We start from the raw sequence: 18,652 nt of genomic DNA on the forward strand, positions 1-18,652 counted from the left end.
AGCTCCAAGGAGATTATGTTGAAAAATAAAAAAAAAATTACCCAAAAAAAATTGTTTTTATACTTCATTCTAAGGACTTATTGAACTACCCTCGTACTAAAGAAACATACTGTTGAATTTAAACTAAAGTGCCAAAAAAGAACTGAATACATTTTGTTCTGGAAGGCCTTTGTTAGGGACAGAAGTACTATAAAAGTGCCTCTAAGTTTTTTTTAATGTTTAAAAGTTCTAAATAAAGTTAAAATTGTTATAAAAGTACTAATGATAGTCACAGGACTCATATTTTGAAAAAAATACTGTTGATATGAAACTAAAGTAAAAAGAAAGTACAAAATACGTCATGTTTCAGAAGGCCCTTTTCAAGAACGAAAGTTCTACTAAAGTGCTTCTTAAGTCTAAAAAAGAATGTTTATAAGTCCTAACTTTTATTTAAAAAGAGTTCTATAACAGTCCTATCATGGAAAAATTGTTTGAGTCAAGAATACCAGAAAATTTTTCTTTTTATTTTTCTGATTATTACGAAAAGAACTTATAATACTCATAGGACTTATATTCCGAAAAAAAATTATATTGAAATCAAACTAACGTACCAGGAAAGTACAAAATACCGCCTGTTTCAGAAAGCCCTTTTTAGGAACAAAAGTACTAAAAAGTACTCCTTAACATTTTTCAAATGTTTATATAAGTCCTAACTTATATTTTAAGAAAGTTCGATGACCGTCATATCGTGGAAATTTTGGTTGAGACAAGAATACAAGAAAAGTTTTCCTCTTATTTTTCTAATTTTTATAAAAAGTACTTATGATAGTCATAAGACTTATGAACCAAAAAAATTCTGATGCCACAGAACTCAAGTAAGAAATGCTGTATTAAGCAGGGCTTTTTTAGGACAAAATTATAATTAGGCTTAAAAAATGTACTTCTGGAATAAGACAAAGGTTACAAATATTCTTAAATCAGACTTATTCCAACAAGAACTTCTTTTAAGAAAAAAGTAATAAGCAAGTTCTGTTTATTATGTGCCCAAAACAAGACTTTTATAATACTCCAAATCCAAAAAACTTTTTTTACTACAGAACTGGTTTTTTCACTTGTTTAAAATATGAATTAGGACTGGTGAAATTTAAAAAAAAAGTTTAAAAAATACATTTCTAATACTTTTTACATTCTCATCATTTATGATTGAGAAAGTATTAGAATTGTCCGAAATTTGACACCACTGTTTTTCAACGGTTCTCCACGGTTCGAGACCCCTTGAATCCGAAAATCAGGTTTTTACGATGGCGTCTGTCTCTGTCTATCCGTCCGTAAACACGATAACTCTAAAAAAAAATGAACATATCAAATCCATCTTTGGCACACTTTTTTTAGGTCCTAAAAGAATAGACGAGTTTGTTAACCAGCCATTTTTGATAAAAATTGAAAAAGTGAGCGCATTTTGAAAATTTTTGAGACCAATTTCCTTCTGAATTTAAAAATTCTATGTACGGATATTTATAGTATTAAAGAGGACAAACAATTTATCATCATGACTTTTTTTGATGAGAAGAAAACTCTCAGTGTTATAGCATTTTCAAAAAATTTTAAATCAACCGAAAATGTAAATTTTAAGCTAAAAAACGCACGATATGAAAAAAAGTCAAGAAAAGGAAAACATTGCTTTTTGAAAGCCCTACAAGATTATCATAAAAAATTGTTGGATTTTCTTGAAAAATCGAAAATTCAAATTTTGATTGCACAAAAACTAATGAAAAATAAAAAATTCCATTTTGTGGTCAAACTTTGTAGGATGCGAAAAAAGATGAATCAACCAAAATTATTATCCCCAAAAAGATCTACAATTTCGTTAAGAATCACTTCTTGATAGGACGCACACTATTTGTTTTATTCGTGAAAAATAACATTGAAAATAAAAAAATAACAAAATTTGTGGAAAAACGACGAAAGTTATGAAAAAAAAAAGATTCAACAAAACGTGTTTATAAATGTCTGTCGAAAATCGCGCGCGGCGCGAGTGTCACGATGAGAATATGTACCTTAAGGCTTTTTTTTTAATTAAAAAAAAATTTTTTTTTAATTTTGCAAGTCCTAATTTATATTTTAACCCTGAAAATAGTAATGATTACAATCAACTCAAGTACAAAAAAGTACAAAATAGGTTCTGTTTCAGAAGGACTTTTTTAGGACAAAACTCCTATAAAGGTACGAAAAAAGTCCTGCTGAAACTAGACGAATAATAATATCTTCAAGTACTTTTCTGCCTACAATTTTTCACCACGAAACGACTTTTTTTTAAATTTCTTGGATTATAAATTATGACGTTAAAAATATAAAAAAAGATTGAGTAGAACTTTTTTAGTAATTTTTTTTTTCTAAAAAAGTTGAGCTGAAACAGGTTGGATTTTTAAGTTTTAATTTTTACAAGTTTAGATTGACACTGATAAAAAGTTCAAAAACAGTCCTAGTAAATTTGTATTCTTTTTTTAATTGTTTTAAAAAGTACTTATTTTAATTATAGAACTTATGCCTTGAAAAACTACTAAAACATACAACCAAATTACCAGAAAAATACAAAATATGTTCTGTTTCAGCAGGACTTTTATATCAGGACAAAACTATTAACACGTGTCAATTAAAAAAAAAAGAGTTGAATTTGAATAAATCATGAAAAAATCGAAAGAAATAGAGTTGGAGAAAATGTTTTACATGAAAACATAATTCAACATTTATTAAAATTCAACCATTTGTCGAGAAATGATGAGACACGATAATATGAAAAAATTCAATTGCAAAACAAATTTGAAAAAACATAAATTAGAGGTTACATAATTAATAGTATTATTTTGATTCTTAAAGGAATAGAATGACTATTTCTCAAGAATCTGGTATTTGGTACGTCAACTGCAAATGGCACTTTCCTAATACTTTTGTTAGAAAAGATAACTGTTGAAACATAAATTATTTTGAACTTTTTTTGAATTTTATCATATTTCTGCAATATCTATTTCAGCAATATTTTTATAGGTAATAAATGCAATTAGTCTAAAAATTTAAAAAAAAAATCTTATACTTTTGTTACAAATTGGAAATGTAAACAATTTTAAGCTGTTTACTTGCACTCAATATTAATATATTATTTTACAATTTTAGAGAATTTGTCTCTGACAAAAATGATGAAGTAATTAAATAGTTATCACGAAGGTCTGGTGAGAAAATATTCACATAAAAAGCTAAAAAATGACCATAAATTGCAAAAATCATAGAAGCAAAAATTGAAAACATCAAGAAATAACTAACTAAATTTTTATAAAACAAAGCAATTTTTGAGAATATAATTAAATTTATGAAAGCGTACATTTAAATGAATTTTTGCTTTCAGAGTCGACCCATTTGCATCAACAACTTTGCTCAACGCTATTTTTACTTTTTGTTTAATTTTTTATATTAAAAAATAAATTCTTATCAAGCTGATAAGGATTCTCATCATTGGATACAAATTAATGATAGTTTTCCACAACACTTTCACGACTCAGTGCCTTCAGTCTTATATAATCAGCCTGATCAAAGATATCTAATCTGGAATTCTTTTTTAAAATCATCCCAACACGGCGAGAGCAACTTTTGCACTAAAAAGTCCATTTTCCTGGCTTTCTAAAGATGTTTAAGCAACTTAAACTTGAGTCGACTCCTTTGGTAGAACCAAGTGAATTTAAACTTACCTAGATCCACCGAGTTGGGTGTTATTTCCCGGAGATTGAGGAGAATGCGTAAAATCTCCAGTGGAAGACCATCTTTTTGCTCTTCTTAAGCTACTCTGCGGCGGAGGTCCATTCGCTCTTGTCGTCGGAGATCTGCTGAGGATTTTATGATACTCGTTCGTTTTATGATTATCTCTTGCATTTGCGAAAAACCGTCAAAGCGAGGAAACGTTCTTTTTTATGGGAAAACTTGTCGGTAAGAATAAAAGAAAAAAAGAAGCCGAGATCGAAGCAGTTCAGGTTTTAAAAGAAAGAAGATTTATGTAGAAGAAGAAAGAAAAGAAGAGAGTCTTTGCACAAAATTCTAAAGAATAAAAAACAAACAACCTTTGGAATGTTGAACCTACCAATCTTTATCATGTTTCGACTCGATGATAATCATTAATCATTTCCCTTGGTGAAGCATTAAGGATTTTTTGAAGGGTATTTCAATTTAGTTCTTGTTAGCATTCAATCAACGACAATATTGATAGCATATCAAGATGCAACACTTGCGAAATAATGTTTGAGAATTAAAAAAAAAAAAGGTGCCCAAGCTTTTATCATGCGAGGTCGAATCGGATTTCGAGTATTATATTCACCTTGCAACAGGAAGTGGTGTTGCTCTCGGACTGGGTGATGGTACCGGAGATACGCTACTACTGCTTGGGCTATCAGAATGCAGAGAATTTGTTGATTGATAGTGGACGGATCTTCTAAAAAAAATTCGCAATGTAATATAATATAATATTTAAAGAGGGTGGTCGCATGTTTGGAAAAGCCTGGAAATAAGGGAAAAGTCAGGGATTTAAAAAAAAAAAGATAGAGAATTTCTTTGAAAAGCACTTTCAAAAACTATAGTTAACTATAGTAACTTTTTACTCGATTTTAAGTCACTTTAGTCAATTTTCTTTGAACTAATTAATTTATATGAATTCATTTATTTCTGAATACTCCTGAATTCTTTTAAAATATTTTTGGTTATTTTGAAAGATTCTTCACAATTTTATCAGATTGCAATCATTCGAAGGGACTCAATAATTTTTAAGATTTTAGAGTATTTTTTTAAGACCAATAAATTTTAAGGGAATTTCAAATGATTTCAAATGACTTCGAATACTTTAGGGTATTTAAAAATATTCCAAGAAATTGTAAAAGATTTAATTACTATGAATGTATTCCAAAGGATTTTAGAGATTGACGTATTTTTAAAAATTCTAAGGAACTTTCTTAAGCATTAAAAAAGATTCAAAGGATTTCAAAATGTTCCCAAGAATTTTTAATAGATTTCAATAATTTTACGGGAGTTCAAAGCATTTTAGGGTATTTTTAGAGATTTCAAGGCATTTTCAAGAAATAAAAAAAAATAAAGGAACTTTTAAGGATTTGAATGATTTAGGGGTTATACCACATTTTTCATTTGGTTTTAAAGAATTCATTAAAATTTCGAAAGATATTCAAACACTTTATCTGGTATATATGGTTTTAGGATACATTTAAAGATTCCAAAAGATTTTTTCAATTGTGAGTGTCTCAATAATTCCTAAGTATGAAGGGAATTTAAATATTTTAAAATATATCAAGGTATTTGCAAAACATTAAAATATTTAAAAAGTTTTCAACAATTTTTAACATATTCAAATCATTTAAAGGTATTCCAAAGAATTTCAAAAATTGTATGATATTACAAAAATCCAAGGAATGTAAAATAATCAAAAGAATTTTAAATAGACTTCAGTCATTTGAAGGAATTTTAAAGGATTTTAGGGTATTCTTATAACATCCAAGAAGTTTTTAAAAGCTTTTAAAAGTTACAATAGACTCCAAAATTTTTTTTCGGATCAGAAATATTTTCATTTATTATAGGAACCTCCAAAGCATTTTGAAGAAATTAGAAAAATTCCAAGGAATTTCTAAAGATTTCAACGATTTTTAGGGATTTAACCAAATTTTCATAGGGTTTCAAAGAATTTAGTCGAATTTAGCCGAATATAGAAAGATTTTATTTGATGTATAATCTTTTAGGATATTTTTAAAATTTGAAAGAGACTTTTTAAGATTTCTGAAGATTTCAGTGATTTATAAGAATGAAGGGAATTCAAATATTTTCAAATATTTCAAGATATTATCAAAAATTTTGAAGACTTTGATAGATTTTAGAACATTGAAAAAGTTTCTAAACTACTTTGAACAAATTTAAATCATTTGAAGTAATTCCAAAGTATTTATAAAAGTTTAAGGTATTTTAAGTAATTCCAAGGAATTTTCAAGATCTTTAAAAAGTTTCAAGGGAATAAAAAATTTTTTAAAATAGATTTCAATGATTTGAAGGAGTTTGAAAGAAATTAAGGGTATTTTATATCTATTCCTGAATTCTTCTGAATTTTTTAAAAATGTTTTGAAAGATTTTTTTTATTTTATCAGATTTCAGTAATTTAAAGAAACTCTAAAGATTTTTAAAGATTTAAGTGTATTTATTCAAAGTTCAATATTTTTTAAGGAATTTCAAATGATTTCGTAGGACTTCAAATATTTTCGGATATTTACAAATATTCCAGGAAATTGTAAAGGATTTATTTACTTTGAATGTATTCAAAAGAATTTTTTAGATTGACGGTATTTAAAAAAAATCCAAGGATCTTTCAATAGATTTACAAAACTTCAAAGGGTTTCAAAATGTTCACAAGAATTATCAATAATTTTATGGGATTTCATAGAAATTTAGGGTATTGGAAAATATTTCTATACATTTTCAAGAAATAAAAAAGTTTTCAAGGAATTTCGAAGAATATGAATGATTTAGGGGTTATAAAAAAACTTTCATTGTGTTTTAAAGAATTTGCTAACTTCCCGAAAGATATTCAACAGCTTTATCCGATATATAAGGTTTTAGGATACATTAAAAGATTCCAAGAGATTTCCAGATATGTCTTAAAATCTCAATAATTCCCAAGAATTAAGAGAATTCAAATATTTTGAAATATTTCAAGATATTTCCAAAAAACTAAAGAATTTGTTAGATTTTAAAATATTTAAAAAGATTCAAATAAATTTTTAAAAGATTTTAATCATTTTAAGCCATTCTAAATAATTTATAAAATTTTAAGGCATTATAAAAAAATTGCAAGGAATTTTCAAAATCTTTAAATAGCTTCAAGGGATTTTAAAAAAATCCTAAAAATTTGCAATAGATTGCAATCATTTGAAGGAATTTTAAAGTGTTTTAGGGTAATTTTATAACATCCAGGGAATTTATAAACCCTTTTAAAAGTTAAAATGGATTTTATTAAAAAACAAAAATTTATGCCTTAAAAATATTTGAGTGCATTTTAAAAGACTCCAAAGCATTAAAAAAAATTTCCAAATTTCCAAGGAATTTCTAAGGATTTGAATAATTTTAAGGGATTTAACCAAATTTTCATGAAGTTTTAAAAAATTTACTAGTTAAAAAAAATATAGAAGGATTTTATCGGATCTATAATCGTTTAGGATAGTTTCTTAAATTCCAAGGGATTTTATAAGAATTCTGAAGATTTCAATAATTTATAAGGATTAAGAGATTTTATATAATTTTAAATATTTCAAGGTATTTCTAAAAAAATTTAAATTCCCAGGAATTTTTAAAACCTTTCAAAAGTTTCAATAGATTTCTAAAAAAAAATTTATTTGAAACACTTTAGTAATTTTAAGACTCCAAATCATTTTGAAGAAATTACCAAAGTTCCAAGTAATTGCTAAGGATTTAAATGATTTTAAGGGATTTAAAAAAATTTTCATAGGGTTTCAAAGAATTTAGTCGAATTTAGATAAATATTGTAAGATTTTATCGGATGTATAAGTTTTTAGGATATTTTAAAAAATTCAAAGAGACCTTTTATGATTTCTGAGGATTTCAATTCAATGATTTATACGAATCAACAAATTTTATAGGATTTCAAATATTTTCAAATATTTCAATGGAATCCAAAAGCATTTAAAGAATTTTTAGGACTTTGAAATATATGAAAAGATACCAAGAAATTATGAACAGATTTCAATGATTTAAATGTATTCAAAAAGATTTGATATATTTTCTGGTATTTTTTAAAATTCCAAAGAATTTTCAAAAGATTTTAAAGGAATTGAAATACTTTGATGTATTAAAAAAGATTCCAAGAAATTAAACAAATTTTAAAATAATTTAAAGGTATTCAAAGGAGTTAACAAATTTTATTGTATTTTTTTAAATTCTAAGGAATTTTCAAGAGCCATTAAAAGTTTCGAAGTATTTAAAAAAATTTCGAAGAATTTACAATATATTTCAATAGCTTGAAATAATTTTAAAGTATTTTAGGTTATTTTTACAATATCCAAGACGTTTTTAAAAGCTTTTAAAATTGACAATGGATTTAAAATAAAAATTAGATTTAAAATAATTTAGCGTATATCAATAGTCTCCAAGATAATTTTAAGAAATTGAAACAATTTTAAGGAACCTTTTAAGGTTTTGAATGATTTTTTTCGAAATATATGGAATGATTTTACCTGATCTATAAGGTTTTCGGATATTTTATAAGATTTCTGAAGATTTCAATGATTTAGAAGCATGAAGATATTTCGTAAGGTTACCAACATTTAAAAATATTTAAATATATTTCCAAAGAATTTAAGGAATGTGAATGATTTTCGGACAGTTTAAAATATTTCGAAAATTTTTAATTGGTTTCAATAATTTGAAAAAATCTAAAAGAATTTTAAAGAGAATAAGGATATTTTGGATAATTCCAAGGAATTTTCAAGAGCTTTAAGCCATTTTGAGGGATTTCAATATATTTCACAGGATTTGAAATACCTTAGGGTATTATTTAAAATGTTACATAATTTAAAGTGATTTAAAGGATTTTAAAACTTTTAGGGTATTCACAAAGTAGTTTTCCCAAGATTTAAAAAGATTGCAAAGGATTGAAATATTGTAGGGTATTTTCAAAGATTCCAATTTTTTTTTATTATTTTAGTCATTTAATGGGATTTTTATTCATTTAACTCTTCTTAATTCATTCAATTTATCGTTGTTTGTTTTGTTTTTGCTTAATTCATCCTGAAGTGTTTTTCTCTCAATTTTAATTCTTCCCATTCCCCTTAAATTCCTCTAAATTGACTTCTATTTTACTAAAACAATGGATTTTTTTTATTAACACATTTTTTCTAATTAATTTGAATTCTTTAAAATTTATCCTGAATTCGTAAAAATCATCCTGCAATCTTGATAAGTACGATCAAATTCTTATGAATTCTTTTAATTTCAAAATCACGTCTAGTCACTTTTTAAGTCAGAAATTAGTAATTTTTGGTCCTTTTTTCCGTTTAAATAGGTTACTTTATATAAAATATTCTATATTAAAAAATTTTCAAAGATGAATTTGGCGTTTTAAATATTAAGGGTCAAGGAAAACGAAAAATTATTCAGGTGAAAAGCAGGGAAAAGTCTAGACATTTTTCCAATGAAGTTTTGCGGTCACCCTGTTAAATCAGCAAAATTATACAATCATTGCAATTATTAATTAATTAATTTGTTCACCTCTGCGGAAGTTGTGATGGTGGTGTGTAACTAATAGTTCGCCTTGGACTTGAATTTGCATCTCTGACATCCTGAGCTGATCCCGAAGAAGGAGAAGTCCTTAAGCCGGAAAGGGTGCCTTGTCGCAGTCTCATGTCTTTTAATGGAACTGAATTTTGGTTACCTGAAAAAAATTATAAATGATAAAATTGAACCGAAATATTTTGTGAAATCTCAAGATTTTCAGATTGCAGAATTCACATCCGAAACTGCTTTCAAAAACCGGAAAAATAGGATGGGTTTTCACGAAAATAGGTAAAAAATAGAAGAATTAATTAATTTTCCACTATGGACGATACATTTTAACCAAATAGTGAAATTAAAATTTTTTTAACCTAACAGTTGCCTTACAGTTTCATTTCAAGTGTAAAAATTGCATTTTCAAAGAATTAGATTAATTTTTAACCGAAGAGTTAAATTTTCAACAAAAAAGATAGATCCTCAAACAAGCTATTAATTTTTTACGAAAATAAATTAATTTTTAACAAAATCTTAAAATTGTTGAACAAGAAGATAAATATTCAAACAAAAACATTAATTTTCCACAAAAAATACTTTTTATTATAATAGTTTAATATTTAACTAAAAAGATAAATTTTTAACCAAATAGTTTAATTTAAATTTAAAAAATGAGGTTTCAAACAAGGAAAGTAAAAAGACAAAGTTCCAAAAAATAGATGAAATTTCAACCAAATGGTTACATTTTCAACCAAATAGATTAATTTTCTACAAAAACAGATCAATTTTCAACCAAATATTTCAATTTTTAACCAAAAAGAAAAATACCCTACCAAGAAGATTAATTTTCAACCAAAAAAAAGTTGCGACATAATAATTGAATTTTTAACAACAAAAAATGAGTTTTTAACCAGGTTGTTTAATTTTTAACCAAGAAGGTAAGTTTTTATCCGAATATTTCCATAAAAGAAAAACAATTTTTCACAAGATAGGTGAATTTTTAAACAGATAGTATAATTTCCAACCAAATGATCGAATTTTCATACAAAAAGATAAAGCCTCAATGAAAAACATTTGCCTTTTAGACTAATTAGTTGAATTCTGAAGCTGAAAAGATGATTTTTTTTAAAGGTCAGTACAATTTTTAACCCGAAAATATGGACTTTTAACAAAAATTAATTTTCTATTAATTATACGAATTTGCAACCAAAAAGCATGACATTTAAAAAAAAACTAATTTGCAATCTGAAAAGTCCAATTTTTAACCTAAAAGGATGGTTTTTTACATAAGGAGATTTCGCTTCAAATTCCTAACGTTTCGAGTGAAAATATTTTATTTTCAAGAAAATAGATACATTTTTAACCAAATTGTTGTTGAGTTTAAAACGTCTAGATATTATCTAATCACAGAAAATCAAGATTGTTTAACTTCAATCGCTTATAGTTTGAAATTATCTGAATACTAATAACTGTAAGCCCGTGAAGTTGGCACCCGAACTCTAAAATATCAGTTTTAAAGTTTTCAAACAGTATAGGTTTTATTATTTTTGAAATCTGAACTCTCTTATTATTTTATATTTTAAGTTTTTCGACTTTTAATTACAAGGTAATCTTTGGAAATTGACTCAAAGTCCTGGTCCGGAAACTTCATTAAGGCAATGTACATTGAAATAAGTTCCTTTACTGTAAACTAATTCAAACAATACTTAAAAAGACAACTTTAACAGAACCATAATTCAGTATCAATTCAGTATCGCGCTAGGCCTTTGCATTTTTCCCACATTTGTCCACCTTTTGCAATACATTTTATTCTCAGCTACCTTCAATAACGTATCATTTCAATCAATTTATATTATTCAAATTTATAATATGCATTGACATTGTTTATTCTCAGCTACCTTCAAAAAAGTATCATTTCAATCAATTTGTAATATTAAAATTCATAATATTCATTAGTATGAATCATAAGTATTTTTATTGCTTTGTTTTTATATATATTTTTTAATCTTATTTTTTGAAAATTGAAAGAAAGCCTACTCATTCTGTATCGAAATTATTTATACAAAACTCGTAGATCGTTTTTGGGTGAACCAATTTGTTCTATTAATTTTTTTTTAATACCTTCTTTCGTTTTCCAAAAAATCTTATTTTTTTATTTTTAATGTTATTTTTAAGATTATTAATATTATTTTATTAATTATTTATTGATAATTAATATTAATTTTTAATGTGATTTAATTTTTCTGCGTGTCCTATCAAAATATTATTCATTATAAATTTTTAACTCTTTTTTGGATGAACAACTTTTGTAAATCCATTTTTTTCATAGTTTGTGTCGTTTGTTCAAAAATGGAATCGTTTAATTTTTATTTTGGTTTTTTACGTATAAAACAAAAAGCACGCATCCTATCAAACAAGTATTCAAAACAAATTTGTAGTTCTTTATTGGTTGAACACATTTTGCCTCATTATTTTTTTATGTGGCTTGTGTCGTTTGTGCCGTTTTGTGTCGTTTGTGTCGTTCATGCTAAGTTCCTCTAAATTTTATAAAAGATTATTAAAGAATAGTGACAGAAATTAAGATTGAAGAATTAGCTATGAACTGAAGTTCCTGGATGGTAAATAATATTAATCTTTTAAATTTTGTTTGTATTTTTTTGGGGGCATTCTGAAAATTTTGACAATAATTCCAAATTCAGACAAATTCTCTTCATCTAAAAAACTCATAAAGTTTACTGTAAATTTTTATTTGAAGATTTCTTGAAGATTTCTACACTATCATGTGGAAATATGTACCTACAGCTAGAAGAGGAAAGTCACATTTTGAGTAAACGAGTTGATAAGGCAAGAGAGAATTTTTCAGAAGTTTTCTTCTATGTTTTGAAGGTAGCTGAGAATAAAATGTATTGCAAAAGGTGGACAAATGTGGGAAAAATACAAAGACCGAGCGCGATACTGAATTGATACTGAATTATGGTTCTGTTACAATTGTCTTTTTAAGTATTGTTTGATTTAGTTTACAGTAAAGGAACTTATTTCAATGTACATTGCCTTAATGAAGTTTCCAGACCAGGACTTTGAGTCAATTTCCAAAGATTACCTTGTAATTAAAAGTCGAAAAACTTAAAATATAAAATAATAGGAGAGTTCAGATTTCAAAAATGATAAAACCTGTAATGTTCGAAAACTTAAAAACTACAATTATGTACAATTATACTTGCCAAACAGCGTTCACATTGAAAAAGAGCATTTTGAAATTCAAATTTCGCACTAATCACACATGCGCATAAGCATGCGCAGATTCCCATCACGGGCCACATGTATTTTCTAAAAGATCCGATATATCCTGTAATTTCTACCACCAAACATTCAGAAATCACTACCAAATACCAACAAACGACCACCAAACGATGTCATAAGGAATTAAAAAAGAAAATTGAAGTGGGGTGCTAACGGAAGTTGATGCACCAATTTTGAAAACTCGATAACTTTTTTTATTTTGACCACCGAACGTTCACGGTCGCCTACCAAACACCACCAAACGACCACCAAACGATAGCAAAAAGAATTTTTTGAAAATATTAAAAAGTGCTGTACCACCGTGAAGTTGGCATCCCAAATTTGAAAAATCAATAACTTTTTCAATGTTGACCACCAAAACTTCAAAGTTGACCACCAAACGATTTAAGAAGAATTTAATGTAATTCATCAATTTTCAAGGGATTTCAAAAAATTTCGTAGAATTTCAGAAAATGGCAACAGATTTAAAAATGATATTCATAATATCAAGTATACCTTAAATATCTCACATTATTTTAACTTATTTAAGGAATTTATAGGATTTTAAAAGGAATTCTAAGATTTCAAGAAAAGGTAAGTTTTTAAGGGATTTCTACGAATCTGAATTGAAACGGGTAAAGGGAAAAGGGTATGGAATGGGAAATGGAAACGGAAAAGGATATGGAAAGGGAAATTGAAAGGAAAAGGGATATGGAAAGGGACTGGGAAATGAAAAGGGAACGGGAGCGGGAAATGAAAAGAGATATGAAAAGGGAACGAGAAAGGGAAAACGGAAAATGGAAAAAAGGAAAATGGAAAGTTATCTTGAAAACAGAGGGTAAAATAGAAATTCATTAAAAAGGGAGAAAAGAGGAGGATAGGGGAAAGATTGTGAATTCGGAGGCAGACTTTGGCGCAGGAAAATTTGAAAAAGTTGAATAAAATTCTAAATTAACTTAACAATTTCCCTCTCATGGGCTTCCTGTTCTCTGGATTTGACCCTGGCCTTGATCGTCTGAACGTACAGTTTTGGTAGATGCTAAATCTAATCGTGTTTCATATTTGCGATGGCAGAATAATTCGAATAAACAGGAGTGAATCCAATTGTCTGAGAAATTGAATTTGCGCCTGTTGTGCACTAGGATGGTTTTAAACTTCATCGCGTGCCTGATTCCAACCTCGCCAACTTTCAAGCTCAAATGGGTTTAACCTCGTGAGGTTTCCATCAGCAGGTTGACAGGCACGGCCCAGGTTTACACTCATGGCACTCAGCATGAGTAATAATTATAGAAATTGTTACATTCATTCCAATTTTTTTATTTGCAATTGTTATTAGTCAAGTAATTGAGCCCTTACTACTTAAATATTGACTGAAATTTCTAACTGAAATTTCTAGAAGAAAAATCATTGGTGTGGACGAAAAAAGGATCTAGAGGTTGATTACGAGTCTTTCGTCTCAAATAGCATATTTTGTTTGTCAATTTCCACACTGTTTTTATATTCAAACAAAATTAATATATTTTAGTCGTGGTAAAATAAAAAAGAAATAAAAAAATCGTGGGATGTGACACCTAAATTGTGGAATGTGATTTTTTTGTCGGGACCAAACATTTGACTGATCAAATTAATTAAGTATTATTTGACTGAAAAGTCAGTAATTTCTAATGACTAACCAGTTGTATCACCACGTGAATCTGTCAATATTTCTGACAGAGTTAAATAGGCAATAAAGGTGACTGATTTTCAGAAAGTTGAATTGATTGATTTTTCTATTAAAATTACTGTTTTTCAGCAGACGCAACTGAAATTTCAGTCAAAATATTCGAGATCAATTGATTCAATAAAACTTTGACTTAAATTTCAAGTGTAGTGTCTCCCCCCAAAAAAACATTTTGTTTTGGACAAAAAAAAGGCAAATTCCACAATTAACATAAATGACTGATTAACACATTGAAAGTTGCGGATCAGATCAATCAAAATTACTGATGAAATTAATGAAAGTTACTTATTACGTCACTAAAGACGACTTTGTTTAGGTCATTCAAAATTATTGATCTGGTAAGTTGATTGTTATATTAGATCAATTTGTCCTTATTGGTAGAAATTAAATCTTCTTAGTTGAAAATTCATTCTACTTTGTTAATTGAAAATTTAAATGTTCTTTTTTTCCTTAAAAATCGATCCTCTATAGATAAAAATTCAACTACTTGGCTGAGGATTTAAATATTTCATTGAGAATTCATATTTTTTACTGAAAGTTAAATTACATTGTTAAAACTTCTATTTCTTGGTTAATAACTTATCATTTTAATCAAAAATTTAGTTTTTGATGTTGAAAATTAATTTTTTTACAGGAAACTTATCGCCTACAGTTGAAAATTAATGTATTCATATTAATTATTACATTTTTTGCGGAAAATGAATCTCTTTTTATTCATAATTGAACTCGTTTGTTACAAATTAAGTTTTTTTGTTGAAGATTCATGATATGACTTGAAAATTAATTTCTGTATGGAAATTTTATCTAAAAACATTTAGTTCGTTTTCTTACGCTCAAAAATTAATTTTAACTATTTTTTTTTTTGTTCAAAAATCATCTTTGGTTAAAAATCAAGCTATTTTATTCCAAATTCGTTTTTTTTTGTTTGTTAAAAATTACTTTTTCTCATTGAAAATTGAACTATTTTATTTCTCCTTGAAAATATATATTTTTTAGATAAAAATTCTACTCATTGGGTCGAGGAATTAAATATTTTATTGATAATTAATATTTTTTGGTTGAAAGTTTAAATACATTATTAAACATTTAGTTTTGTTGTTGTTAATAGTTCATCGTTTTAGATAAAAACTTATTTCTACCGTTGACATTATATATTATATTATGTATTATATTTCTATCATTTCAAATCTTTGAGGTATAATTGATGTCCTGACTATAATTTTAAATTCCTTTGCAATTTTCTGAAATCCTATAAAATTTTTTGAAATCCTTTGAAAATTTGAAATTTGATTTTGAGTAATGAATAATTATTTTAATTGAATATTGCTATAATATTAATATAATATTTTATATACCTGTTCGGTTGAAAATTCAACAATCTTATTCAAAATGCGTTTTTGGTTGTTAAAAATTAATTTTTGTGATTGAAAATTGAGGTATTCTATATTTGGTTAAAAACTGATATTCTTTACATAAAAATCCAACTATTCAGTTGAAAGTTGAATTACTTTTTTAAAAATTCAGTTTTTTTGGCAATAATCCATCATTATAGTAATAAACTTATTTTTGTCTTTTTTGTTGAAAATTGACTTTTTAAATGAAAATTTATATATTAAATTTTAATTGCAAATTCAACTATTTGTTTGAAGACTCATGTTTTTTACGTTAAAAGTTCATTTTGTTAACACAAAATGAATCTATGGGACGCAAAATTAATTTTTTTTTGTTGAGGAAATTCAATTTATTGGTTGAAAATTTATATAATTTCTTGAAAAATTGTCATTTATGGTAGAAAATTAATCTTCATAGCGGAAAATTCATTTAAAAAAAATTAAACTACTTAGTTGAAAGTTGGACTACTGCGTTAAACATTTAGTCTTTTTGTGAATGATTTGTAATTTTATTGAAAAATTCATATGTTTCGTTAAAAATTAAAGTATTTTATTTAGAATTCATATTTCGTAATTGTGTTCTGGTTTAAAATTAAACTTTTTCGGTTAACTATTTCTTTTCTGGATTAAAAGTGCATCCTTGATGATTGAAATTTAACTACTTGGTCGAAAATTACAATAGTTTGTTGAAAATTCATTTTTTTGTTTAAGGATCTATCATTGGAGTTTAAAGTTTATCTCTTTTGTTGAAAATGTAACTATTTTGTTGGAAATTTGTTTCTTTTTTCTGGAAAATAATTTTTCTTTTTGAAGAATTTAACTATTCCATTTTTTGTTAAAAACTGGCATTTTTAGATGAAAATTCAACAGGTTGAATAATTCAAAATAACTGATTTCGCCCGTGAATCAAATCGACTGATCTAAAAAGTCACTTTTGACTGATTTGTGAGTCATTAAAACCGCATTATTGTAATCAGTCAAAACTGACTTGAAATCAATCACTTTTGACTGATTCTTATTTAGAATGTAAAGAAATTAAATTAAGGAATTTGATCGACTTTCTATTGAATTGAAGTTTAATATAAATTTCTTGAAAGGCACCCTGTAGTTAACTTTCATAGGACGGTGAATGTAAAGAATGTCGAGTGACATAAATCGTGACCAAGTATTAGAGGTGGTGTCCTACATATATTTGATACACGACCCAAGTTCTGAGACAGCCTCTTATTTATTTCCCTTTCTTTTCATAAACAAGAAAATAACATACATTTTCTTATTTATTTATTCCCCTTACGTCAAAAACATTTAACCATTTTGACACAATAGTAGCATTCAGCCTAAAAAAGAGCAATAAAATAATAAGATACAAAATAACAATGAAAAATAAAATAAACAATTATTATAATATTAAATCAAGAGTTTAAATATTCCTTGGATCTGGTATGCAATATACTATACATATCCCATAAAACGCCTTGAAATCTCCAAAATGAACTCAAATTTGTAGAAATCCCTTAAAAACTTAGAATTTTTATTGATACAATAGATTTTTTTTTTAAATCTTAGAATTTCTTTTGAACTTCTATACATTCCTTAAATCAGTTGTAATCATTTCAAATCTTTGAGGTATAATTGATGTCCTGACTATAATTTTAAATTCCTTCGCAATTTTCTGAAATCCTATAAAATTTTTCGAAATCCCTTGAAAATTTGGAAGTTTCGTTAAATTCTTTGCAATCCTTTAATATATCCTGAACAAGGGTGATGAAAAAAATTAATTTTTAGAACTTCTTGTCTTTTCCTTGATGAATCTTTCATTTTCTCGACCGTTAGTATTCGAACACCAACATTTTAATCTTGTAACATTTTAGATGACTTTTCTACTATAATAAATGATTTTTTAATCTAAAAAGAAGAATTTTCAACAACAAAAAAAACATTCCATTTTTTACCAGAAAAATTAAACTTTAAACAACCACAGTTGCATTTTCAACTAAATAATTGAATTTTTTTTGTTTCACCAAGAATCGAACTTTTGAGAAAGGTAAAAGAACCGAAAGTTTTTTTAACCCCTTAACGCCCTTTGGGATACCATTTTCCCACCGTTTGTATATATTTTTGTTTTGGTGTAACGGTACGATTAATTTTTTGAAGTTTAAGTTTCTCGGTTTTTGCGCGTTAAAGGGTTAAATACGATTTTTAAAAGACACTTTTCTTTTCAAACCTTGTTGTGCTGTTTTGTTGCAAAATTTGTCTATTTTTAGCTTTTTTTAAAAATACTTTCAAATATTAAATAATTAAATTATCAGACTAAAAAAGTCGGATGTTTTAGATAACAATTGACTTTTTAACTGAAGAGATAACTTTTTGAGAAAAAAGTTCGTTATAACGAAAAAAAACTTTAACCAAAATTAGTTGCATTTTCATAAAAATAGTTGAATTTTCGAGTCAAAAAGATTACTTTTTTACAAGGCAGTTAAATATTCATCAAAAACATTATTTCTAAAAAAAAGTGTTTCTAACGAAAAATGCAATAGTTGCATTTTTATCAATAAAAAAATAAATCTCTATCTAAAGAGATGAATTTTAAAACCGAAAAGACGAATTTTTAACCAAGGAGATTGATTTTTTACAAAGTAATACGATTTATGAACAAAATACATATATTTGTAAACAAATAGTTTAAGATATTGAAGAAAATAGTAAAATCTTCAACCAAAAAGATCATTTTTCAACCGAACCTACAAATTTTCAACTAAAAAAAAAAATGAATTTTCAACAAATAATGATTTTTCAAGCAAAAAGAAAAAAATGTAATCAAAATTTTAGAACAATTAAGCCAAAATATTAATATTCTGTAAAAAAGTTCAATTTCTAACAAAAAAAAATAATTTCCAAAAAGTTGAATTTCTAATTACCAAAAAGTTTGTTTTCAACTTATAAATACGCGTTTTTATAGCAAAAAGGCAAA

At 26.3% G+C, this 18,652-nt stretch overlaps 1 protein-coding gene across 9 annotated transcripts in view; it reads right to left on the reverse strand.

Moving 5' to 3' along the window:
- The window catches only part of LOC117167548 (echinoderm microtubule-associated protein-like 2), a 77,665-nt gene that overhangs the window by 37,304 nt on the left and 21,709 nt on the right, over positions 1–18,652 (reverse strand). For 7 of the 9 annotated variants that reach the window (XM_033352557.1, XM_033352565.1, XM_033352556.1 and 4 more), the window contains exons 4-6: positions 9,295–9,457; positions 4,340–4,453; positions 3,720–3,854 (exon numbers count right to left, since the gene is read on the reverse strand). In XM_033352557.1, the coding sequence (XP_033208448.1) occupies positions 3,720–3,854; positions 4,340–4,453; positions 9,295–9,457 (412 nt within the window). The remainder of the gene's footprint in view (positions 1–3,719; positions 3,855–4,339; positions 4,454–9,294; positions 9,458–18,652) is intronic. The other 2 variants (XM_033352564.1, XM_033352562.1) reach the window with 2 other exon arrangements.

Source organism: Belonocnema kinseyi, chromosome 2 (genome assembly GCF_010883055.1).
Source record: "Belonocnema kinseyi isolate 2016_QV_RU_SX_M_011 chromosome 2, B_treatae_v1, whole genome shotgun sequence".
NCBI classification, from domain to species: Eukaryota; Metazoa; Arthropoda; class Insecta; order Hymenoptera; family Cynipidae; genus Belonocnema; species Belonocnema kinseyi.